Source organism: Chelonoidis abingdonii, chromosome 15 (genome assembly GCF_003597395.2).
Source record: "Chelonoidis abingdonii isolate Lonesome George chromosome 15, CheloAbing_2.0, whole genome shotgun sequence".
Taxonomy (NCBI): domain Eukaryota; kingdom Metazoa; phylum Chordata; order Testudines; family Testudinidae; genus Chelonoidis; species Chelonoidis abingdonii.
The window spans coordinates 53956200-53976722 of record NC_133783.1 but is presented as its reverse complement, the minus strand read 5'-3'; the positions used below and the strand labels follow the sequence as shown (position 1 = coordinate 53976722).

At 45.3% G+C, this 20523-nt stretch overlaps 1 protein-coding gene across 15 annotated transcripts in view; it reads right to left on the bottom strand.

Annotated features, from left to right (window-relative positions):
• Positions 1-20523, bottom strand: part of ABLIM1 (actin binding LIM protein 1) — a 315440-nt gene that overhangs the window by 103809 nt on the left and 191108 nt on the right. For all 15 annotated transcript variants that reach the window (XM_075072521.1, XM_075072518.1, XM_075072526.1 and 12 more), the window contains exons 5-6: positions 4306-4432; positions 2757-2850 (exon numbers count right to left, since the gene is read on the bottom strand). In XM_075072521.1, the coding sequence (XP_074928622.1) occupies positions 2757-2850; positions 4306-4432 (221 nt within the window). The remainder of the gene's footprint in view (positions 1-2756; positions 2851-4305; positions 4433-20523) is intronic.

Genomic DNA, 20523 nt, shown 5'->3' with positions numbered 1-20523 from the left:
ACGGCTCCGACACGCTGCTCTGAGCGGCATGTTAAGGGTACCAGGCCGGGGCCGAAGGGTTGGATAAGGGGCAGAAGGTCTCGGGGAGGGCAGTCGGGGACAAGGAGCCTTCTCTACCCAATATAACATGGTTTCACCTATAATGCAGTAAGATTTTTTGGCTCCTGAGGACTGCGTTGTATTGGGGTAGAAGTGTATTCAAAAGGTAGAAGAAAAGATATACAAAATCCCAACTTGAGCACATATGTTTAAATGCTCTCACATATTCAAAAGGTCACTCAAATGGCTATATATTTTTGTAAGGCTTTATGACTACTTAAGGCTTAGGCTCAATGAAAAACGCTAACAGTACTTTGTCACACACTGAGCTCTAGAAAATGAAACGTGGTTTGGTTGCCCCAGCTCAACTTCCTCTTTGATTCCTGTTTCAGTTGAATGTTATTTTGTATTTTCAATAATAAACATGCAGCCACAGTCACTGTGAGAAACCAACCTCAGGAACAAAATTTGCATGATTCTCCATCCTCCGCAGCCAGACTCCAACAGAGCGAAAGCCAGGACTTCAACTTGCCCAGGTGAGGTCTGGATGGACAGTTGAGGCCTGGCTCTGTTGAGCCTCTTAGCCACCATTTTCAAAGGAATTCATTCATTTATGGCACAGTCTAGCTCAAGCTACTCTAGGTTCCTTCAGAAAGACAGCTTTCTTCTGGAGGATGATGCATTTTCAAGCCAAGATGATCTGAGGTCAAACTTCCCTTATGTACAGCCATTGCAGTAAAGGCAGCCTTTCTTGAACAACACAGAAGAAAGGGAGCTCATTCTTACAAACTCTAGTCAGCCTCCAGCATCCTCCCCTATATTACTTTGGGCACAGTGCCACTGAGTAAACTCAGCGGTTGTACACAGTTTGTGTGTATCCCTTATACAGTAACAACAAGGAAGGTATCCAAGGGCTATTTTTGTTTTTTAATTTATAAAGTTCCAGATCTCAGTTTTCTCTTGTTAACATTTCTCAATCCAACACTTTCTTTATCAGTGCAAATTAAATGAGGGGGCCCTTCTCCCTGCTCAAGTGTGGCCATATTCTCTTCTCAATAATTACCCAGATGGGTCTCCAAAAGGATTATTCACATATTAGAAAGGAGGGAGACAAAGAGGCTGACTAATTGAATAAAGAAAATATTTCATTTTAACTGAAGCAATGACAAGTGCCTGGGGTGCCTAAGCGTCTTCTGGCTCCCTTATGCGATGGCTGCCATCTTGGCCAACGCACCAGGGATTGAATCAGAGACCTCCAGTGCTAAAAGCTTGAGCCGCGCTTCAATTAGAGCTGTAACAGACTCAATCTCTGCAGATCGGGGAAGAGAGATAACATCCCCTCAACAGTGGGTTACAACTGCATTCATCTCTGTGGCTGTAAGACTATGTCGACACTATGAACTAGGGGTGCGGGTCCCTTGCTTGTGTACACATATTCATGTTAGCTCTTATCAAGCTAACATGCCTATAAACAGAAGTGTAGCTGTTGTGGCACAGGAAGTGGCAGTGGAGACATGGCTGACCCAGTTTCAGGTGGGTTTGTACTCAGTACGGCTCAGTTGTGCCTCTGCTGCTGCTACCCATGCTACTGTGGCTACCCTGCTATTTATGCTAGCTCATAATGTAGATGCAGCCTAAAGGGCAGGCATTTTGTTACTCATAGGAACTGCATGACCAGGTCTTCGTGTACACTTCCGAAAACACACCGCTGGTTGGAATTCTTTGCCCTCTTTCTTTCACCAACTAACTTTGCAAAGTAAAATCAAACACATTTTCAGGTAACCTTAAATATTAAGCGATACTGAAGCTTAAGACGAACCCAAGCCATGTACTTCAGATCAAGAACTGAATTCTAATCTAAACCAGTTCTTTCTTTACATGGAATCTAGTTTCCTAAATGGATCCATGGAGTCAGGAATCAATTTTGCCTCTCATATATAAATAGTAGTGTGTCCTGTCCTGGAGAGGGTCCTCTGAATTTTTGGCAGAGTTCCAAAACCAAGCATCTCTACAATTATATGGACAGCTCTGTGCCAAAGTATAAGGATCACAACTCTAAGGGCTACCATCATTGCCAATGACAGACTAAGATCAGTTCTAGCAGCAAGGGGATGTGTCTCTAACAAGAGTCACCCAGATCTGATTGAGGAGCATGCTGAGGACATACTCCCCTTCATATAGTCAGTGACTCAGGAGAAGGGATCTTTTGGGTGGAAATCCTGGCCTCTGTTTGTGCCTTCTCACACCTAAATTATTTCACTTCCTCTCAAGAATATTCCTCCCTTTCATGTTCTCAATATTATGCATAACTCCTTATCTCAATCTCCTCTCTTCCAAAAAATAGAAACCTAGTGTTCCTACCCCCTTTCACAGCTCTCAGCTAGAGAATATTTATTATCCCCAGATGTGTCTCCTTCAGTACTTTTTCTAATCCTCACCCCAGCTACCCAGGATGCTCCAGACACAGACTCACCACCAACTTTGTGCAGTACCATACAAAAAAAAAAATCATCTCATTGACATCGGAAACCAGTGCAATTAGTCCTCACCTACACATTTTCTCTCCTGGTGGCTGGAATTTTTCCAAAGCAGTTAGTAACAGGTTAACTCCGCTCCCATTGAAGTCAATGGCAAAAATCCCACAGAACAAATTCTGTGTGTACCCTGCAGTCCGGTGGGTAAACCCAGCTATTAAGCAATGATTATACATTACTTACCTCTAGGACCTTCCCAGTGATGAATTGGTGACATGCTTCACATTTGACCCCAAAGAGAACCTGGTAGTCCTTTTCACAATAAGGGGCACCATCCCTGAAATAAAATATCCAGACGATGCAAGTTACAATGTGGCTTGTATTCTTCCCTTGTCCCTAGTGGAAATGCCCACTGACAGTAAGAGATGAATGGGACAGAAACCAACTATTCTGCAGCTCAAATGAAATGGCATTTCAGTTAGTACCATTTAGGATCAGCATTTAAATTTCTATTGAGAATAAAGAAGAGACTTTCAAGCACAAATGTGCAGACTGAGGACCAGATCCTCTGCTGGTGTAAAATCAACAGAGCTATGCCCCTTTACAGAATCTGACAATCCGACTCTTTGTCAATATTCTATTGTATGCATGCATGAGCCTGCTGCACCTCTATCCATTTCAGTAAATAAATCCTCGGTAATCTTAATAGCGTATAAATACAGACATCTGAGCATCAGTGGCATCGTGATCATTCAAAAGGGAGGTGGGCAGTGCTATCTTTGTATGACTGAGGAATGAATTAGAAACACCTTAGCCAGTTTAAAGAATTTATACGGTATCAGGCATCACCTTACGAGGTCCTTTGTTTAATTAGTCATAGATACCAGCCTGTTTATATTTGTGCCCACTATAACGAGCGATGAAAGGTTTGCATTTGTCACATATGCTAGTGTCCCTATATTTTTTCTCCTCCGCTAGATGCTTGAAAGAGGTCTGACTAGACTCCCTCCATCTTGCGGCTAAAGCACTCTCTCTCTGATTTTTCTCCCTTGCCTTGGTATGCTCCTAACTTTCTTCTTCATTAGTTCCTAATCCAGGGAAGGTAAACACAGTGTCAGGTCAATCACATCAATGTGTCTGGTCTCTGTTCTAGCCAAGTGAGAGACGGGCAGTTTATTCCTTTCTTCTCAGGTTCACAACTTGAAAATAACTGGACAAAATGGTGGAAAGCTGTGTCTTGGAAACACAATGGGGGTGTTCACATACTCCTCTCTTTGACCAGAAAGACATGCAACCCTCCTGCTCATAGTTTATTTTACCAAGAACTGTTAAATCACTGTTTTTCTTTACTTGCTCCAGCCAGCTTATAGGGAAAAATTCCCCTCGGGTACCAATTCCGAAATTCTGCTCCTACTATGAGTGAGGATTTCAGTGCACATGGTGATGGGCAACAGGGCACAGAAATTTTTTTTACTGAGCTGAAATAGCTGTTCCATGACTAAAATTGTCCACGTTTAATAAAGTGAGAAAAGCTCCATGTGTTCCAAGCTCATTGTCTCCTTATTTATTATTGAGATTCTTAAAATTTTGGGGGCGGGGTCTATAGTTCACCCCCCATCCCCCATCCTCCATTGTCTACCCCATGACTGATCAGCATGTGTTGGCAGAGCAGGTTTTCGGAAGTGGGATATGCCCAGCAGATTGGAAAAGAAGAATTTGGCTGCACTGTACTTTTGGAAAGTAAGAGTGGATTTCATGCCAGGCAACAGAAAAGACATAGGAGGCTGCTTACTTGCTGATGTATTCCCCAGTCAGGACCTTGCCACAGGCCTTGCACTTAAAGCATCCCAGGTGCCACTGCTTATCCAGTGCTAGTAACGCTTGGCCATTTTTTATCTCTCTTCCACAGCCAGCACAATCTGCAAATAAATATGTACATTCATTGTCAGTGAGTTGGCTTTATTAATCTTTATTAACCTACCTAACGAACACCATCTAGGTTAGCTAGAAGGGGTCATTACAAAGCAATTCAAGACACCTACATTCCCATAAGGGTCAGCATGCCACCCCCACAAGGTCCCAGCCCGGGGAACAAGGAACCACAGACGCATTCTCCTCCATAACAAGCTTACCTAAGAACAGAACAGAAGGCACTGTCACACCTTCAATGATGATTTGTAGCCAGCCCAGCAGATTTTATTAGGAATTAACAAAATATGCTTTCACTCACAAGAATGCCTTCAAGAGGAGCCACCGTTTATTTGGTTTTTGCCATCAGCAAAGTCTCTGTTGCTTACAGAAATCTATCTAAAGTAGGCATGGACTGGCTACTTCTAATCTAAAATTAAACGCTCCCCAGTAATCGTCCTTCTCAGGCATTACTTTTCCCCCTCCAGATGGCAGCAAAGCCCTAAATGTTAAATGGGTTCTTGGTACGTAGCAAAAAACTTTCATAGATTCAGGAGTGGTAAAAAGAGAAAATTTTTACAGCTAGAAAACATAACAAAGGCTTTGGCAATCATTGCAGTATAATAGGACGCATCCTCTTCTGTACATAAGGAAAGGAACAATTCCCATTGGCATTCCTTGTGCACAAAAAAGGACATTTACATGAGAACTTCAGTTCTGTGTTTGGAGTCAACACTGAACACTGATATATTGAGATCCTTTGATGGCAGGAATCAAGCAAAGAGCCCCAGGCAACGGCATTGAACGCCCTCTATCTCTGAGATGCCATGGTGTTTCATATCACGTTGTAGATCTCTGGCTCAAGGTTGCCCTTCCATTCAAATCCAAAACAGCCAAAGCTTTCCCTATAAGGGGCACACCAGTGGGCACTGAGATTTGAATAATATGATATGCTGGGGCCCAGTGAAGAGTTGCAGACGACCCCCAGATACAATTTTGGTGAAGGAAGGGCTGGAAGGCTCATAAGAGTAAGAATGAGAGAGAAACCTGATGAACACAGGGAAAGCTGCAGGGAAGGAAAGAGGCTGGAAACTGTATAGGAGGGTGTTGGGATCTAACCTGATACCTTAACACCCTGTGCTGAATATCACATCCTCACAACGACATTGAGTAGTTGAACACGAGTGTCATTAACAGAATAATTAAAACTTCAGCTCAATCACTGCAGCTGAAGGAATATCTACCCAATCAGTTAAACTCTTGATCTCTACGCTTCTCAAAAAGGTCACTGATCTTCAGGGGGGTGGGGGCGGAAATCGATCTAAGATACGCAACTTCAGCTACGTGAATAGTGTAGCTGAAGTCGAAGCATCTTAGATTGATTTACCTCTCGTCCTCGCGGCGTGGGATTGACATCCACGGCTCCCCCTGTCTACTCCGCTACCGCCGTTCGCGCTGGTGGAGTTCCGGAGTCGACGGGAGCACGTTCGGGGATTGATATATCGCGTCTAGATGAGACACGATATATCGATCCCCAAGAAATCGATCGCTACCCACCGATATGGCGGGTAGTCTAGATGTACCCTCAGTGTGCAAGCTCGCTAGATAGAGGATTCCTGAGAAGTCCCAACCAACTCTCACAATGGTAGTTTTACACCAGTGTAAATCCAGGCCTGCAATGAAGTTACTCCAGATTTATGCTGGTGAGAGGAGAATCAGGCCCCATGTCACTGAAATGGACAATTAACTTTCTGGAAATTGTCCAAGCAAAGGAAATCACCAAACAGATGCTGTACCCTGTTACCACCCAGAAAGTGAGTGAGAGAGATGGGGCGGGGGAATTTGGGACCAGTATAAGATTCTTACACAATAACACGTATGTCTGAGCCTCCTGATATCGTGTTGCAAAGACATGCAACACCAAGATGACTTTGCCCCACAGGACAAAGTGTAAGGCGTGGAACCAGGAAAAGACACTACGGGAATGACAAACTGACGGCCAGTGACTGTTCCCTCCAGTTCTCTGTGCCATTTATCATGCCCTCCCCAAACCTGAATCAGCTTCCTCAAGCTTTAATGTACAAACACCACTCACTTATCACCTCTTATTTTTAACAAGCAGTTATAGCTTTTTCATCCTTTCGTAGGCTGGATAAGGCAAAACTCTCAGACTGTTCTGTTCCTATCCTAGCACTGCACTAGACTTGCAGTAAGTTTTTATTATTATCATCATTAGAAGAAGAAGAAAAAAATCCATTCTGCCCAATTAAGCAAAATGCTGAGATGCTCTGACCACAATAGGCATTACAGGTACTTGGCATTGCTCAGGATCAAGCCCCTTCAGATTACGGAAATATTTGAAATTTAATGTTGTCAGTATAAAAGAACAACAAATGCATTTCATGCTTATCTGGGATTTTCCCTCTGCAGATCCCAAAGTGCTTTATAAAGGTGAGTGAGCATCATTAGCTCCATTTGTCTGATGCCACAGAGCTGCTGAGTGACTTGGCTAAGGTCACAGTGAGCTAATAGCCTGTGCTGTCCTACTAGACTAGAGTTGCCCTGTTAACAGAAATGTTTATCTCCTCTGGTGAAACAGCTAGTCGTAAATATAGAAAGCTGGCAATTCTCACTCAGATAGTACTTGAACAGAAAGGAGACAAATACAGACTAGGTTAAGGGCAGGAAACCATTTGTTCACGAAAATTCTACAGACAAACTCACTCACTCCTAGTGCCTGTGTAATGTATGGTAACGACTCTGGGTGAAATTCAGAACAGCATGGGGTGGTTCATGCAAGGGCTCAGCAGCCACACAGGGGCATGATCTGCTACAGCCTAGGCTATAGAGCTACAGTGGCATTGAGGCTGTAGGGTCCAGGATTATGTGGATTCAGTGGCACCAATGCCCAGTAGTGGCTGTGGAAAGGTTACACTGCAGCCCCACAGGGTACCTGCTGCTTGAAGAGTTGCAATTCCATTCCCCTTAACCCCCTCTTAGTGCCCCACACAAGTCCAATTACTCAGGCTTTGGGCAGGAGTGATCAGTGTTATCTTCTCTTCGCACAACGCAAGCTAAACACATCACTTCACTCTCAGCATGGCTTGCCAGATATTTGCATCTTCTGCACAGTGGTATAAAATGCAGGGGTTTCCAAAAGCTCCCATACACTGCACCCCCTAACAGAGGGGTCATATTCCAAAACACTTCCTCTCTTTCATGGGCTCCGACTAGCTCAGCTCAATCTAAAGATACACCCCTACATATTAACTCTCCATAACATGTATAGTCCATAACAATGCCGCATTTGACATGTCCAGAGAGGTAAATCAAGTATGAGAAAAAGGGCTGTTGAAACATAACATGAATGTTTGCCTGAACGAGGGCAGTGTGTGTGTGTGGGGGGGTTACATTTTAAAGTGACACATCGTTAAGATCTTCATCCCCAAGCACCGTGTACAGCCTCATTAGAAAGTCCTATGAAGTTGTATGTTGAGATAGTAATGACAGATTAGCTGCCATCCATGATGCTCCACTTGTGAAGATCTGGACAGAAAATACATTTGCCTTAGCAGCTTCTGCATCACTCCCCACATCTGACAGAGTGAGGCATCCTGCACAGCAACTTATTAGTCACTGTCTAAATTAAGCAGCAGATTTTTCCTCTTCCCCCCCCTTGACCAATGGCAGCGTAGCTGTCCCACAGTTTGATCACATCACATGCAGCACTCCAGCGTGATGGGCTCTGAGCTGATACTGCTGCATTAACCCTGAGCATGCTGCATACAAACTTCACCCAAGGCTGTTTGGATTGCCTTCCCAGAAATCTGCCCGTGAGTATACCCATATTCTCCCCTAAATCTCACAAATTCACTACACAAAGAGGTCACCCAGCTCTGCTCTGGCTTCTGCCACCATACCAACTGGCAGAGGCCTCAGAGGGGGAAAGCACCTCTGAATGTTCTACCCACCTCGAGCCCGAGGAGTCTGCATTGAGAGATTACGAGAGTACGACTGCTCAGAACTCCAGTATGAAACTGCAGAAAAACCTGAGGGTCTCTGGATTAAGTTTAAAAGTGTGAGCAACAAGGGTGATCTCGTGGTGGGAGTCTACTATAGACCACCAGACCAAGGGGACAAGGCTTTCTTCCAGCAACTAACAGAAGTTACTGGATCACAGGCCCTGGTTCTCATGCAGGACTTCAATCCCCCCGATATCTACTGGAAGAGTAATACAGCAGTGCACAGACAATCCAGGAAGTTTTTGGAAAGCATAGAGGACAATTTCCTGGTGCAAGTGCTGGAGGAACCACCTAGGAGAAGAGGTCTTCTTGACCTGCTGCTCAACAAATGGGTAAGAATTAGTAGGGAGCTAAAGTGTGATTGGAACCTGGGAGCAGTGACCATGAGATGGTCGAGTTCAGGATCCTGACACAAGGAAGAAAGGAGAACAGCAGAATACCGACCCTGGACTTCAGAAACGCAGACTGATTTCCTCAGGGAACTGATGGGCAGGATCCCATCGGAGGAATAACATGAAGGGGAAACGAGTCCAGGAGACCTGGCCTGTATTTAAAGATCTCTTATTGGGGTTGCAGGAACAACCATCCCGATGGTGTAGAAAGAGATAGTAAATATGGTGGCGACCAGTTGGCTTAACAGTGAAATCCTTGCTGATCTTAAACACAAAAGAAGCTTAACAAGAAGTGGAAGCTTGGACAAATGACCAGAAGAGTATAAAAATATGCTTCAGGCACGCAGGAGTGAAATCAGGAAGACCAAATCACACTTGGAGTTGCAGCTAGCAAGGGATGTTAAGAGTAACAAGAAGGGTTTCTTCAGGTATGTTAGCACACAGGTGGAGGTCAAGGAAAGTGTGGATCCCTTACTGAATGAGAGAGGCAACCTAGTGACAGAGGATGTGGAAAGGCTATTGTACTCAATGCTTTTTTTGCCTCTGTCTTCAAGAACAAGGTCAGCTCCTAGACTACTGCACTTGGAGAAAGGATGGTTTCAGGACTATTTACAAAAGCTGGACAGCACAAGTCCATGGGGCCAGATGTACTGCATCCGAGGGTGCCAAAGGAGTTGGTGGATGCGATTGCGGAGCCATTGGCCATTATCTTTGAAAACTCAGGGTGACTGGGGGAGGTCCCGATAACTGAAAAAAGGCTAATGTAGTGCTCATCTTTAAAAAAAGGGAAGGAGGAGGATCCGGGAATTACAGGGCCAGTCAGCCTCACCTCAGTCCTTGGAAAATCATGAGCAGGTCCTCAAGGAATCAGTTCTGAGATTTCTCTTAGAGGGAGGAAAATTGTCAAGAACAGTCAGCATGATCACAGGGCTAAGTCATGCTGACTACCTAATATCAAGCCTTCTATGACTGAAGATAACTGGCTCTAGTGGATTGAGGGAAAGAGGCACGTGGTATTCGTTGGGCTTATGCACATTGACTGTTATCTGCAGGAATTCATGTTGCCACTTTTGACCATTATGTAGTGTTTGCCGCCCTCAGTATTTCTATTCGCAGCCACAGTTTAAAGCGAACGTATGTGGCTGGCATGAATGGCACTATTAAGGGTGCGATAGAAGCGCTGGCTAGCCATCATCCGGCTCAACCTCGTATGTAAATTGGCTCCAGTCATCTAGTTGGCAGCTAGGTATCTAGAGTGCCCCAAGGGTCAGTCGATTTGGGGCGGCTTTTGTTCAATATCTACTATAGATTGATCTGCCGGAGAGACTGGAACATTGGATGCACGCCTCTAGCAAGTTTGGCAGTGACACTAAACTGGGGGGAGTGGTAGATACCGGAGTAGATGGGATATAGAGGACTAGGACAATTAGAGATTGAGCCAAGAAAATTCTGATGAGTTCAACAAGGATAAATGCGGATTCTGCACTTAAGACGAAAGAATTCCATCACTGCTACAGACTAGGGACCAAAGAGGCTGGGGCTAGGAGCAGGTCTGCAGAAAGGAACCTAGGGGTACAGTGAATGAGAAGCTGTATATGAGTCAGTTGCCCGTGGGCCAAGAGGCTAACGCATGTTGGCTGTATAAAGTAAAGAGCATTGCCCAGCAGACTGAGGGACGATGATCATTCCCCTCTTATTCGCATTGGTAGGACCTCATCTGGATATCTGTCCGTTTGGGCCCACCAGTACAGAAGGATTGTAAAAAAAATTAGAAGAGTCCAGTGGGAGGTCCAACAAAAATGATAGGGGGAGCACGAATGACTTCTGAGGAAAGGCTGAGGGAACTGGGATTATTAGTTTGCAGAGAGAAGAATGACGGGATTTATAGCGGCTTTTCAAATACATGAAAGGGTTCCAGAGAGAATGGAATCTAGACTGTTCTCAGTGGTAGCAGATGACAGAACAAGGAGTAATGGTCTCAAGTTGCAGTGGGGGAGGTTTAGGTTGGATATTAGGAAAAGTGTTTTCACTAGGAGTGTGGTGAAGCACTGGAATGGGTTACCTAGGGAGGTGGTGGAATCTCCTTCCGTAGAGGTTTTTAAGGTCAGGCTTGACAAATCCCTGGCTGGGATGATTTAGCTGGGAATTGGTCCTGCTTTGAGCAGGGGGTTGGCCCTCCTGAAGTCCCTTTCAACCCTGATATTCTATGATTAGCAGTGCTGGCCATGAAGGGACAACTGTAGGTCACCCAAAAGATACACTCATCCTCCCGAGTAGCCTCTGGCAGCAGGCACCTAGCCATAGTTTGAAGCTTCCCTACCATGGAGATCCAAGGGAATCCATGCCCCAGTCAGGTGCCAAGGCATCAGCTGGTAGAGAGACATAGAACTGACACCCTTCTGCACCAGCATGGGGGAACATAAATCAGAGTGTGCATTTTTACTTTTTTAAAAAAATAAATAAAGGAAGCAGTCTTCATTGGAATCTTCACTCACTGTTTAAAATTACACGTGCTTAAAGTTATGCTGAATCAGGGCTAAGATGAGTAGCCGTAAATAGCAGCACTGAAATCACATTGCAGACTTGACTATTTTCACATGGCTCTCATACACCCAGGTAAAGTACTGATACAGTAACTCCTCACCTAAAGTCGTCCTGGTTAACGTTGTTTAGTTGCTGATCAATTAGAGAACATGCTTGTTTAAAGTTGCGCAATGCTCCCTTATAACGTTGTTTGGCATTTAGTTCCACTAAATTCCCTTTGCAGCAGCTGCCCGGCAGGCTACCAATTGCCCACACTTCAGCTGTCCCTACCCGCACTGACGTGTGCTGCTCCTGCCCTCTGCCTTGGAGCTGCCCCTGAGAGCCTCCTGCTTGCTGTGCAGGGGAGGGGGGCAGGAGTAGTGGGGAGGGGGGACACCCTGACATTAGTGCCCCCCTCCCCTGCACAGCAAGCAGGAGGCTCTCAGTGTCCCCCTTCCCCACTACTCCTGCCCCCCGCTTACCCCTTCTCCATATAGAGGAGGGGGAGACACAACAGGGCTCAGGGGCAATGCACATCTCTCTCTCTCCCCCTCACGCACAGGATGTGCGTCTGTCTGCAATGCTGTCTCCCCTCCCTCCATTCGTGCTGCCTTGTAGAGAGTGAGGCTACATTAATAACCATGTGTTAACTCTGAGGGCTCAGCCGAATGCTAGTTCATCATTTAGCAGCAAGGCATTCCCTGAGAAATATCCCTCCCTTTTCCACCCTCTAACTTCACCACCTCAACCAAGCTTCACAATCATCATTGCTGTGCACAGTATTAAATTGTTTGTTTAAAACTTATATTGTGTGTGTGTGTGTGTGTATATATATAATAAATATAATAAATATAAATAATCTCAATATAGTTTTTTTGTCTGGTGAAAAAAAATTTCCCTGGAACCTAACTCCCCCCCCATTCACGTTAATTCTTATGGGGAAATTGGAGTCACTTAAGATCGTTTCACTTAAAGTCGCATTTTTCAGGAACACAATTACAATGTTAAGCAAGGAGTTACTGTACTCCCAACAGGGCTCCTGCGGCAGTTGAAGGTTAATCACTTTTGCTTTCTTATTCCTGAAAGCTGGCAAAGCCCTGTGATGGGAATCTTCCAGATAAACAATTAACCACAGAATAAAGCAGTGCCTAACAACTGCTTCTGGTATGAAAAATGCAAGAATTTCATTAGGACTCTCCATGTTTATTGAACTCCCATGGGACACCATTGCCAAAGTTTGAAAATGTGACCAACCTCTACCCATTTGCCAAGTACCAATTATTATTTATCTGTATGGTATGACACCCTTGGACACTACCAGAATAATAAAACTGTTTGTTTATTTTTGAGAGGCTGAGCTGCAAAAGTTCAGATCAGGATATGGATCTGAACTTTCCCACGAAAAAATCCGGATTTTGTGATGTAGGATTTTGATTTGGGTCCAAGTTTAGTGTTGAAGGCGTTCATCTTGCAATCAGATCTCCCCATCCCTGTTAGAAAAAAAGGTGTCAGTTCCCTTTTCACTAAAAGCAAAACAAATCCAACAGCCCTGCATTCCTGAGCAATCTTACAATAAAAAGCAGTGTGCACACAATGGAGGGAGCTAAATTTCCTGAGGGAAACTGGGATCAGTTTCAAAGAGAATTGTGAATGGCAAGTGGGGAAAAAAAGAAATTAAAAAAATTATGAAAAATACCTTGATAAAGTCCTTTGAACAGATTAAATATGGAAACAAATCACAAATGACACAGCTTGGTAGCACTGGATTTTAACACAAAAATCTACGTGAACATAATGATAACCCGTCTTGTTAATCAACTGGTTAATTTTTCTTTAAAATGTAAAAGATTCCACTGAGTTAAAGATCACGTTGCCTGAACAATTTTGACCTATCATAAGTATTTCCTCAGATTACTTTAGCCAACAGGGGTAACAAATTCTTTTTTCCAGTTTGTTTACTTGGTTCATTTGACGGCACTTTGCGAATAGTTATTTTCACCATTTCCCCAGTGTAGCGGGTTAGTTTTTCCTGATTGTGTGGGTTTTTCGCATAGTAACAATAGGGAAAGGAAAAACATAAAAAGTAAAGGGAAACATGACTGTAAAGCCACCAAACTGGGATGAGATCTCATGGGCAGGTGTAATAGCCAAAAGGAACTTCGTGTAACTGATTAGATTTCAAGTGGACAGATTCCCTTTAAATTCTGATGAGTATTTTAGTTGGTGTGCAAGCACATGTATACAAATACACTCCACTGGATTGTAGGAGTTTTTCCTCTAAACATGCCAGTTGGGAAGGTTAAGAAAAAAGCAACGGTGCTTTGAGGGCTGACTGAACTTGATAAAAAGAAGTCTATTCCAGTAGACCATACCAGACATTTATCATAAGTATCACTCCCTATATACTGACTGTTCCATTTTATAGACCCTCACCCATTTATCTTCTGTTTTCATCAGACACTTTCCAGCCTTTGTCTTGTCACCTTAACATCTACCTTCTCCCAGCATCACACCTCATTCCCTACTGATACACATGCAGTCTAGTCTTTCACTCCTTAGTATTATTACTGCTTGCAAAACTCCCACTACAATCAATCAATCTAACAAATCAGCCTCAGTCCATCTAGTCATTGCCAGCACCTCCCTCTAACAGTAGATTCTCTGCAGAGAAAGCAAAAAGGCTTGATGTAAATAGGCGAGAGAGGGAGACTTGGAAGCTGTCAAGTAAGCGGAGTAAAGAATTCTGGACTATTCTGCAGGGGCTGTGAGGGACATGAAAAGATATTTATTTTTTCTCCATGGCAGCATCCACAAAGTCCCAGCTGGTCGAGCTGTTCTCAGTGATAAACAGCCAGTGAATCAAAGCAGCCTTTTCTCAGAAAGAGAATAAAAATTCTTCTCACTGTGGCAAGTTTCCTAGCTGTGTTTTGGTCAAGATGGATCTGGCTGTGTCCAGACTATCTAGCCAAGGATGGTCGGCCTCCATTAAATGCTTTTCTTAGTTGATCTTCACTTTCATTCACTGGAGGTGCCAGCAGAACAGGGAGAGCCTCAGGGTGAGACTTGCACTTTGGAACCATGGCCATCACAAATGGTTCAGTCACCACTGATCATGAGCTATTGTGAGCACATGATGGCTGACACATTTGCCTGCACAGGCACTACACTATCATTATCTTCAGTGACTCACTAGTCAGTGCTTTGTGATGCCTCGATTATGAAGGGCTCTTCATGAAAGCAAAAGCTTTGTTTGGCTGCACAGATTCCAGCTTCCTTTTCAGCTGCCCAGGAAACAAGCTGCTCTTCACCAAGCATAATCACTTACTCTGCAGTCTGTAATAATCCTCAGCCATGTCACCCAGCTGGAGTCTCCTCTGTTTCTTCTGATGAGTTTTGTGTGTTCCCGACAGGCAATGAGAGACTGATGCTCAGAGAATGGTGCTCTTTGCTTTTCTCCAACCAGTAGAGATACTGACACAGGAAGCCAGCTCTCCAGAAGTGAAGGGTTGAATATTTATCAGGTCTTCAACCATACAGAACATTCTAGGTGGCCAAGATCCTCTTGTGTCTGCAAATAGCTCTGGGAGTTGTCAAAATATTTAGCCACCTGAAATCATTCAGCATCTTCTCCAGCTTAGTACAGATGCTAAACTGTGATCCAGATTTTAGACCCAACACTTGCCATGTGTTTCAGTGGTCTAGTAACCTTGTGATGCTGGCATTGTAAAACATAACACAAAGTGGAGAAAAGATGTTGAGTTGAGGACTAGAGATTGCACACATTTTTTTTGCTTCTATAGACTGAGTGCATTGCACACCCCATGGGCTCCCTGCATCCCTCCATCCCTCACTCAACCTCCCTGTGTGACACCCTCCCATCCCCTTCTACTTCAGGGACTCCCACTAACACTCCATATAGCCCCCTCCCCCTTTACCAGGGGCGGTGTACAGTCCCTCAATCCCCCTTTATCCCAATGCCCCTCTTTTTCCCCATACAAGAATGCCCCATTCCCTTCCCCACAGGGATCTGTGTATCCCTTTCTCCTCTTCTCCCCCTGCCAGAGGTTCTGTGCGTGTCCCCATTCTTCCCATGCCAGAGGCTTTGTGCATCCCAATTTCCCCTCCAATACCAGGGTCCCTCATTCTCCACCTGCCAGGGTCTGTGTATTACCTCTTTCTCCCCATTCTGTCCATGCCAAGGGGCATTTGTGGTGTGTGTCCTCCCCTCCCCCATTATTCTTTCGCCTATGTCCAGGGTTCTGCGTGTGCTCCCATCCCTCCCCCTCCAACCCCACCCAAATTTTTCTCTTTCAGGTTGCCAGCATTTTAAAACTTTAGCTATTGGGAGACTGGGCGGAGCTGAGATAGGCGATATTGTTATGCTGGAAGGTGTTAATGGCTGCCATCAACCAGTTCTTTGGTCTATAGCCACCACCAGAGGTGCTAACCAGGTGACAAGGGCTTTTTGTCTCTCCCATTACCCCCTTTTGGTTCTTCCAATTTCCCCCCCAAATCAACAGGGTTCTGGCCATTAACGCCTAGAACTTTCGCTGATATTCTGGAATTGATCAGATGTGATGCTCAAAAGTTATTCTCAAATGGACAGAATGCTAAAGATTTGAGAGTTAAAACCTGCTTTACTTGGCCAATACACCGCATGCAAAACCAGTTCTCCAGATCCTAGGGCATTGTCTACACTACAAAATTAAGTTGACCTAAGTTAGGTCAGCGTACAGCACCACCATAATTACTGCCATGGTTCATGTCCCCCTCTGTCAGTGGTGCATGACCTCACCAGGGGCGCTTCCACCTATTTAATTGTGTGGGGCATTGTGGGTCACTGACAGCTGGACCTCCACCCCTGCCTAAAGGCAAAACATCCAAGCTGTCAGCCCCAAGCAGGACTTACATCTGAAGCCCTACTGCACTGGGGATAAACAGCTGGAGCTGTCACTGCTCTGTAGCATAGACCAAGCATAAGTGGTTCTCTTCACAGTTGCACTCTGAATTGAATCCAGCATGTTGTAGGATTTCTCAGTAATGCCACTAGTTGAATAGCATGGTGGATTTGCAGGACAAACTGTATAGCTGTAAACATCCCCCATATCGTAGCAGCCATCACTCAGCCACCGTTTGCAGTGTTGTTGGAGCTGTGTTGGTCCCAGGATATTAGAGAGACAAGGTAGAGGAGGTATTCTTTTATTGGACCAACTTTTGTTGGTGAAAGAAGACAAGCTTTTGAGCTACAGAGAGCTCTTCTTCAGGTCAGCTTTGTGTAGTTTGAAAGTGCGTCTCTTTCACCAAGAGAAGATGGTCCAATAAAAGATACCACTTCACCCCCTTGTCTCTCTGATCACTCAGCCATCTCAGCTTCTGCAACACTCCCAGGCCTGCTAGTCCATGGAACAAAAGTATGGGGTTCTTGAAGCCATGGGAGGAGGTAATGCTTCGTTGGTTGCAGCATCTCATGGCCTGGGATACAGCAGACATTGGGACAGATTCTGCTAATATCCTGCTCCGAAAGCCCACCTGATTTCATGGACTTGCTTATGGAGTCAGAGACCATTCAGTAAGAGTAAGGTGGGAGAAATCTGAAAACCGTCACAAGCTATACAGCTCTGACATACCCAGTAAATGGGACAACATGTAAAGCCTCAGCATAAAACAGCTGCTGGTTCAGGTCCCGTGGGAACAAAAATTTTACCTGAACACCCTTTGGGCAGCAGCAACACCTTGAAATAATATGAAAATTGGGGCTGTGAAAGAGACCAAAGGAAGCAGAAATTCCTAACTTAAGCCTGATTCTCTGTCCTTAATTGACACCCACATACTTATTTATTTTTGCACAAAAGGTGCATTAGAATTTGGGTGGCAGAACCGATTTCAGTTTTAACTGAGCATTACGTATTCATTGACCTAAACCCACAACATCCTTAGGATTGAGGGGACACAGCATCTAAGAAGAGGCACACAGTACACATAGGATCAGGACCAGAATCTTCTCCACTGAGTATCTACAGTGGCCATTGTTCCCTTGGCCAGTGAGAGGTGATACAGAACCCAGCAGCAGGTACTGACAATGCCATTAGTATTACGCTGCACTATATCATCCTTTCTGATCATACCGACTCATTCACACAGGTTCCTGTTTCTGAACAAGTTGCAAACACTGCAAACTAGCCCCTCTGTCTAACACCTACCCCCAGCACAGAAACCTCTGTGTCATCATTTCTGGAGACTATCTTGAGTAAACTTTCATTGTTGTGTTTGGAGAACACTAACCCAAACACGACTAATCTCCGGCAGCAGCAACGAGATAACCCACACTTTTTATGAAGGCTTTTAAATCTTGATAACACCAGCAATCCAATACCTATATTATGCCATGCCTCGAACAACTAAGTATCTTTCCCACATGCCCCTGGAGAGATCTTGGGTTCCTGACATACCTTTCCTGAATGTGACAGCTGAGCTTCCAAAGTTCCCAGAACTGCCACACTCATCTCAGGGGATCCTTTTCCTGGAACTGCACTTACATATCTGCTAATGCAATGCCCAGTTATTGGGCAACACTCCACATATTCTACTCCTGGGGGAACTCTGCACTACTGAACGTGCACATAATTAATGAGCCCCACACATTTTTAATTTTTTGCACAGAAAAAAGTGTCTGTCAAAATGTTGCTGCAGTTCTGCCTTTTGCCCACCAGATGGCGTTGTGGCAATAGACCAAAGCAGCAGATCCCAGCCAGTGAGGGAAGCGAGGAGGAGCCTGCCTTCTTCACAGTGGGCCAGATCAGGAGACAGGGGCTACAGGGAGACAGACATCATGGGGTGCTGGAGGGGTCCAGACATGGGCTCTTAAGGGCTGGTGGGGGAGGACAGACTGTGGCAGAGGCTGAATGGGAGTGGAGGCACAGGACCACAGTGGGGAGGGAGGTGCCAGGCCACATGGGGAAGGGGGCACAGAGCTACATAGGGACAGGGGGTGGCTGGGTGGGGCACTGACACATAGGGACAAGGGAAGGGGGTGCAGGACAATGTTCCCTCTAATTTTTCATGTCCATGTGTGGAATTTTGTTATGTGCACCAATATGAAGTCACCTTCATATTGGTGCACATAACTAAATTCATGTGATGGGGGTTGGCCAAGGGGTTCAGAATCTGGGAGGGGGCTCAGGACCAGGGCAGAGAATTGGGGTGTGGAGGGATGAGGGCTCTGGCTGGGGTTGTGGGCTTTGGGGTGGGGCTGGAGATGAGAGGTTCGGGGTGCAGGAGGAGGCTCAGGGCTGGGGCAGAGGGCTGGGGTGCAGGCTCTAGGGTGGGACTGGGGATGAGGGGCTTGGAGTATAGGCTACCCTGGGACTGTGGTGGGGAGAGAGGACTCCCCCCAGCCCTCTCTCACTGCAGCAGCTTGGGGCTGGGGGAGAGGTGCCTCTTCCCCGCTGTGGCAGCTCTGGCGGGGCTAGGCCAGACAGAGGGAGGGGGATCTTTTTCCGCAGCAAATCCGGAGCAGGTCACCACTGAGATTGGTGGGGAGGGGTGCCTCTCCCACCACGGCAGGTCTGCGCTGGTGCCAGTGGGGAGGGGCACCTCTCACTGCCGCAGTCCGGAGCCCCGGTGTGGGGCTTAATAGGCAGCTGCATGGCCATGTGTCTTAGACGGAACTTAGGTGCAGGGCCACATGGGGATGGGGGGAGGAGGAGTCTCAGTGGGGGTGGACGGACACATGTAGAAAGGGGGTGCAAGGACACATGGGGGTATAGGAACCCCTGGGGACAGGAGCAGATGTGCCTGACTGAATGGGAGAGGCTAGGGGTCAGCCAGCGTCTGCACAGAGGAAGCTCCCTAACAATCCCTCCCCGACCCCCCAAAAAACCTGTTTCATACTTTTCCCACCCACACCCAACAACCCTCCAAGTTCACACCCAGGCTCCTTCCCAGCAATTTACTTCCTTCTCCCTCAGCTCCTCTGTTACCATGACTGCCCTGAGCCTTTGCACCGCTTTTGAGGGGTGCAGGAAATATGGTTCTGTATTGTAGTTTAAATGAATTATTACTCAGAGTTCTGTATTAATATGCCTAGTAAGGAATCTATTTGTCAAAAAAAAATTTCCTGAAACTTTTCTGTTGTCTGTATTGTTACAGACATACTTGCTGACTGGTATTTTGAAATAAATGACCAAAAATAATTGAAACCGGTGTGATTATATTGTGTTATTTTGACAAATAAAAGGTGCAGAATGTTGCTGAATTTTAAAATATTGTGTGCAGAATTTAATTTTTTGGCACAGAATTCCCCCAGAAGTAATATTCTTTTGACTGGTACTTTGAATAAGGCCACTATAGTAAGAGCAAATATGTGTCACTTGTTTGATTAAAGGGCTCAGAGCAGGGTTACATTAACATCAAAGAATTAGAGTATACAGACTACAATTTTTATGCACTATTCAGAGGTGTTTCTGGGCCCATTAACATATTAAAAACAAGTCAGAATATTAACTAAAAAGACAGACTCCAGTAAACAGATGCACCCCTCTGCCAAAAGCCTACGTGAACAGCTCAGCTTTGCAATATGCCTTGAAGATTAACAAACTGGCTCTGTCAGACCAACGCCCTGCCAGAAACCCCCATATGTACAAATCTAGAACTGCTAGCAAAAGCACATCACGTGACCTAAAATGAGCTGATGATAGATAGGGAGAGAGGCACTATCCAAAGGGTGACATACAGGGCTTTGCAGATCAACATCGATGCCGCAGCTTGCACCTGGAAGCGAAAAGAAAGCCAAAGCAGTCTGCAGAGCACTGATGAAACGTGTTCCTCCTGTCCATCAGCCCTGATTTTGCAACTGAGGAAACTGCCAAGTGGTTTTCAAGGATAGCCTTATGTTCAGAATATGAAGATCTGGTCTGGATAGCAGTGATAAGAGCTACAGCAAGGAAGGGCTGCCTGTGCCATGCCTAATGCACACAGACTAAAAAGGCATTCCTGGCCAATGAAGCCATTGCCACTACCATTATGCATAGACAGGGTACGCAGTACATCTGCTGTAAATAACCACGTGCTTATTTTGTAACAATCCTCATGTAGTAACTGTCCCTTTACATACAAAGCATCCAGGAAAAGCAATTCAATTTAATAGATGGTGGTTTTAATTTAGAG